The sequence below is a fragment of the Grammomys surdaster genome, unplaced genomic scaffold (assembly GCF_004785775.1).
Source record: "Grammomys surdaster isolate TR1022 unplaced genomic scaffold, NIH_TR_1.0 121798, whole genome shotgun sequence".
NCBI lineage: Eukaryota > Metazoa > Chordata > Mammalia > Rodentia > Muridae > Grammomys > Grammomys surdaster.
The window spans coordinates 19,452-25,540 of NW_021617500.1; the positions used below are offsets into that span (position 1 = coordinate 19,452).

Genomic DNA, 6,089 nt, shown 5'->3' on the forward strand with positions numbered 1-6,089 from the left:
TGTTCCGTTCTTTGTCCCTGTCTTTCCTTTTGACAGGAACAATTCTGGGTTAAAAATTTTGAGATGGGTGGGGCCACTCACCGTCAACTGGGGGACATACCTATCTACTAAAACCAGACTGTACACCTTCAGTGTAATAATAACCCTAAATGCATGGGAGCTCATGACCAGCAGGGGGAGGAATAAGGCCAGAAATCCACATAGACAGAAGAGGAGGGTTTAGAGGGGACTTGGCGTCCTTTGTGGTTTCCTTTCTTAACTGGAATAACTGATCTACCCTGCTGTAATTGACATGTGATATCTCTATGCTCAAACCCCAAAAAGATTCTTTGTTAAACACTTCACAATCTATGTTTACTCATTTTTATTTGCTTTGTATAATTTTGGAAAAATTGATACAGTGTATTCTAATAACTCATTTCCTCATCCTAAACCTATTGCAGGTTCTTTCTCCCTACTGACTCACTCAACTACACACCTTTTCTTTCTTTCTGAAAAAACAAAAGTGAAGAAAATTAAAAAGGGTTTAAAAGGAAACAAAAATTAAACACACGAATCTAAAGATAACTCTCTCTGTAATGCGTGTCCCCCCAATTTGTCTTTATTCCACTAGAGAACTTCACTGATGCAATATTGTGATTTTGCATAAGTAGTTGTATAACTATGAAACATATAAGAGCTGCTAATGAGAGTCTCATTTAATGTCTGTGATTTTGAGATTGTTTTAATTAATACAATTTTCTTTAATTATATCTATTTTCTCCAAAAGTAATATAAATTTCTTATTTATTTCTCATCAAAACCTTCTGTTGTTTTGTTTATATACAGTATGAATACATATATGTTTTATGTAGATACATATATAAATGTATACATACTCATATATATGTACACACACACACATACACACACACACACACACACACACACACACATACACACACACACACACACACACACTCACACGTGGGACCATGAAAGGACAGCTTGGTTTCTGGTGGAGCATTGGCTAGTGATGGCCAGAGACCCAACAAGTATTCCTGCAAGGGACAGCATACATTTCATGCCACACTCACAGACTCCAGGCTTTGGACATGTGGCCAAAGACCTCCATTGATCAGTGCCTTTCACTTACTTAGGACAATGCCCCAACAGCCACTCCCAAAGAGAGATTTGTGTCACCTAGTACAGGTAGAGCATATAACTACAGGCCTCAGCCTCAAGAGATCTCCTATTAATGAGTACCTAAAGGCCAGAGGGTGTAGCCAATTAGGTATTCCTTCCAAGACTCTCCTCCCTGCCTATTTAACTCAGATCTGCCCTGAGGTTGGGGGGGGGGAGGAGGAGTACAGCTTGATCCACTTACGGCTATGAAAATAAACCTTTTAAAACCATGGACTTCCTCATGTCTTTGGGGCCCATGGAGAAGGCCTTTGACTACTAAGCTGCTGCTTAATCTCCCACTAGAAGACTTCTCTACATTCCTGCCACAGAGGACTTCGAAGTAAGGAATGCTAGCCAAGCCAGCCTGATCCAGCCAAGCGAGTCCCGGTAACCAAGGTAGCCAACCCAGCCAAGCAAGCACCAAAACCAAGAGTCTCTACTCCATGGGGTGCCACCAGAGCTCTCCCTCTCGCCCCTCTCAGCTGCATGCAAGTCTAACCCTTATGCCCAGTCTGTCTCAGTTCTTCTGCAGCTCCCAGCAAGGTCTGGGAGCCCAAGGACAAAGACAACCGGTCTCCCTGTCAGTTACTTCAGCCCAGAGAAGCCCCTACTCAGGAGCTCTTCCAGTGTGTGAATCCAGGCTGAGACCTATCCACACCCAGAGGCTTCACAAGCCCAGCGATTGCCCAGTGCCACATGGAGTGTACTCAGTCAAATTCTCACCCTTCTGCCTCCCTGAGCTGTGACAGACATGTGGGATCCACAACTCAGCCCAACAGGATCCACACCCATGTGTGAGCTACACCCTGTACACACACACACACACACACACACACACACACACACACACACACACATATATATATATATGTATAATATGTATATGTATATATATATGTATGTATAAGCATGCCTTAGTCATAAAATCATTTCTTGATACATCTATAGCTAGTGCTATAATTTAGTTATTGATGATAATCCTGCAATAATCATTGATAAGAATTTTTGAAGCACAGTTGCTTTTAGTCATTTCAGGAGCTTTGAGTTAGTATATACCCAAATGAAAAACAAATATTAATTGCATAAATGTGAAAGAAGTCTCTAAAAAAATTAGCTGTTTTTAGAAATTTCCATCACCCTCATCATAATCATCATCATCATCAAACCCCACCATCTGTAAATCAATGTGTTAATATATCCCTGAGTAGAGCAACAGACTCAGCCCAAAAATCTATTGAGAGATTTGTCATTGTAGTTACATCTACAGCACGAGACTAGGGTTCACAGAAAGTGTATGAGATATATTTCCTCAGAAAGGATTAGGACTTGGATCTGAGAATCCTGCTGCCTGAACCATGTTACTTTTCAATCCTTCCTCTCCAGATTTCTCCAGCTGGACTAGTTGCTTATCTAAGAAGTACCCTGCTCATGAATATGCAAATTACTTCAGTCTATGGCAGTAAATACAGGGATGTCCACACCCTAAAACAACCTATGATCAGTGTCCTCTACCCAGTCCCTGAACACACTGACTCTAACCATGGGATGGAGCTGGGTCTTCCTCTTCCTCCTGTCAGTAACTGCAGGTAAGGGGCTCACCAGTTCCAAATCTGAAGAGAAGAGAGGGACTGAGGTGACAGTGACATCCATTCTGCCTTTCTCTCCACAGGAGTCCACTCTGAGGCTCAGCTGCAGCAATCTGGAGCTGAGCTGGTGCAGCCTGGGGCTTCAGTGAAGCTGTCTTGCAAGGCTTCTGGGTACACATTCACTGAATACTTTATGCACTGGGTGAAGCAGACTGATGGAAATAGCCTTGAATGGATTGGATTGATTAATCCTAACAATGGTGGTACTGACTACAATGAAAAGTTCAAGGGCAAGGCCACATTGACTGTAGACAAATCCTCCAGCACAGCCTACATGGAGCTGAACAGATTGACATCTGAGGACTCTGCGGTTTATTTCTGTGCAAGACACAGTGTGACAACCACATCCTGGGCATGTCAGAAAACTTGGAGGAAGAGCAGAAAGCTGCCCTAGGATGGAGAAGACTCAGAGAAGATTAGTTTGAAGAATTGCTCATTTGCAATCATTTGGAATGTCCACTTTTGTGCGTGTTCCTTAGAGACCTATAAGGCTTTGGTCAACTTGCTAAAGGACATCTATGAATTACATGATGCTGATTTAGGATAATCCTAGAATATCTCATATCTTGTCAATGTCGTCATTGATGAATTTCTTCTTTAATAAAAAAAAACAAAAAAGAGAAACTATGATTATGCATGAAAAAATTATCTCTGGATTGTGAGAAAGACTAGAACATTCTTTGGAATAGCTGGGAATAAAGTATAGTATGAATTTGATCTGAAATCCCACCAAATTCTGGGTAAACAAGAAGCTCTTTCTCAGTCTTAAGTCTTAAGTGACTTTTAGGAGTTTTGCTAACTTTGCTTGTGTGGGTTGGCAGAAATTTTAGGCTATTGAAATGTAAAAGTATTTATATCAGAATGCATAGCTGCATCTCTTTTGCAGGGGCCAATGAACAGTCTTCTGAGGGTGGAGTGAGGATGATTATAAGAGAGATGGAAATGAAGACTCTGAGACAAAGGTTAGAAATCACAGAGCTGTCCAGTGAATACTACAGCAATCCTGAATTTAGTTCTCATAGGCTTTATACATATCTTAGTGAGGGTTTTACTGCTGGGAACAGACACCATGACCTACATTTAATTGGGCTGGATTTCAGTTTTAGAGATTCATTCTAATGTCAGCCTTGCAGGCAAGGTACAGTCAGAGCTGAGACTTCTACATCTTCATCTGAATGGTGCTAGCAGGGTACTGGCTTCTAGGCAGGTGAGTCTTACAGCCAACAGCCAGAGTGACACACCTTCTTAAACAGTGCCACACCTTCTAATAATGCAATTCTCTTTACTGAACATACACAAGCCATCGCATTTAACTCCCTGGCCCCCATAAGTTTGTTCAAACATTTGAGGGCAATATCTAAACATAGCATAATGTAAAATACATGTAGTCCATCTTCCAAATTCCCCATAGTCTGTAGCAGTCTCAACAGTGTTAAAAGTCCAAAGTTCAAAGTCTCTTCCAAGATTCTTTCAATCTCTTGTCTATAATGCCCAAAGCAAGACACGAAACCAGCTTGGCAAACTCCAAACACTGCATCTCCATGGCTGATGTCAAAGCAGTCTTCAGATTTCCCAGTTTGTTTTCATTTTTGTTGACTGCAACAAACTTTTTTTTTTCCTGGGCTGGCTCCACTTCTTGTTAAGAAGTGTTACTCACCATATAACCCATGGCTCTGGCATCTCGAATATTTTGGGATCTCCAAAATCACTTCAATGTTACAGTTTGTTGTTTCAATGTCTGGGACCCACACATGATCTTCTGGACTCTTCCTAAGGACTGGTGTCACTTCTCCAGCTCTGCACTCCGCAGCACTAAGCTCATGTAGATCCATTCCAATGCCACTGCCGTTCTTGGTGATCATCCCATTGCAATGGCATCTCCAATACAAGGGGGGTTTCTGTTGCAACTAAGCTTCACCAACAGCGTCTCATAAGCTCTCTTCATAGTGATGAGCCTCAAATCCTTTGCAAGACCTGCAAAGTCCAGGGCCATCAACTACAACTACATTAACTACAACTGAAGGTGAACCTTCACCATTAACCTTCTAGGGGCTCTCACTATTGCAAGCCTCAGCTACTCTTCATGATCCCTTCATTCCTTCAAAACCAGCACCACCTGGATGCCTCTTACACATTGCCAAGTACAGTTGTAGCAAGTTACATCCTTGGCTATCTCTGAAACAGCTTTTTTTGTGTTCTCAGAAAACACTTTCCAGAAGATTTCACCTCATTGATGCTGGTCTCTTTGTAATCACCACAAATTTCTTAGCTCCAGCTAACCAGCATCAATTGTCCCAGTAACTGCTTCTATATTGGACTCAAAAGCCAGAGCCACATGACTGAAGCTGTTGAGTTCTTCTTCTTGCTGGGGCTGGAACATGGTCCACTTTTTCTATTATATAATCACAAGCTTTCTATTTTCCAAATTCTTCACTGCCTAAGCTTGTCTATCCTGGAACTTGCTCTGTAGACTGACTTTGAACTTAGAGATCTGTATGGCTGTCTCCTAAACACTGAGATTAAAGGTCTCCTACTAAGCCTAGAATTAAGTTTTTCTTCACCTAGAATGTTCTCTAGGTTGTCCTTGAACTCAGAGATCTGCTTGTCTTTGCCTCCTGAAATTAAAGGCTTGTAGTACCTTAAACTTAGCTGGGTGTGATCTTGTCCCAAGATCTCTACTCCCTTAATTCAATCTAATACACTTGAACCCAGGATTCAGCCTCATTTCACTTCTTTGTGACGTTTTAATGCTCCAGTCATACATTTTATATTTTCTTTTTCTCAGCATGCTATTCTTGTTTAAAATGCTTTTCATGAGATTTAACCAGAGAACAAAGTCTATGATGGATGTTTTTGAGACTTCCTTTGGAAGTGCAGTTAATGAGTCTCTTCACTTTAGACTCCCGCAGACTCTTGAGACAATGACAAAAGTTAGCCACATTATTCACCAAAATCCCATAAAACAATCTTTAGGCCACCTACTGAAATACTTCTCTACTGAAATTACTTGGGCAAGGCCAGCATAGTTCAAACCACTCACAGCAACAAAGTCTTCCATATTTCTTCTCAAACAGCCCATTAAGCCTAATTTAAAGCCTTCCAATGCTTTCCAAATCTGAAGTCCAGAAATCCTAACTCTTCCAAACAAAAGCATGATCATGCCTATCCCAGCAATACCCCATTCCTTGGTACCAACTTTTGTCTTAGTTAGGGTTTTATTGCTGTGAACACACAACATGACCAAGGCAAGTCTTATAAAGTACATCATTTATTAGGGCT

General features: G+C 41.3%; 1 gene segment (V, D, J or C); it reads left to right on the forward strand.

Annotated features, from left to right (window-relative positions):
• The first annotated feature begins 2,666 nt into the window (after positions 1-2,666).
• Positions 2,667-3,204, forward strand: LOC114636075. The segment is given in 2 exon segments: positions 2,667-2,750; positions 2,834-3,204. Coding segments are annotated over 2 exon segments (417 nt in total).
• The last annotated feature ends 2,885 nt before the right edge of the window (positions 3,205-6,089 follow it).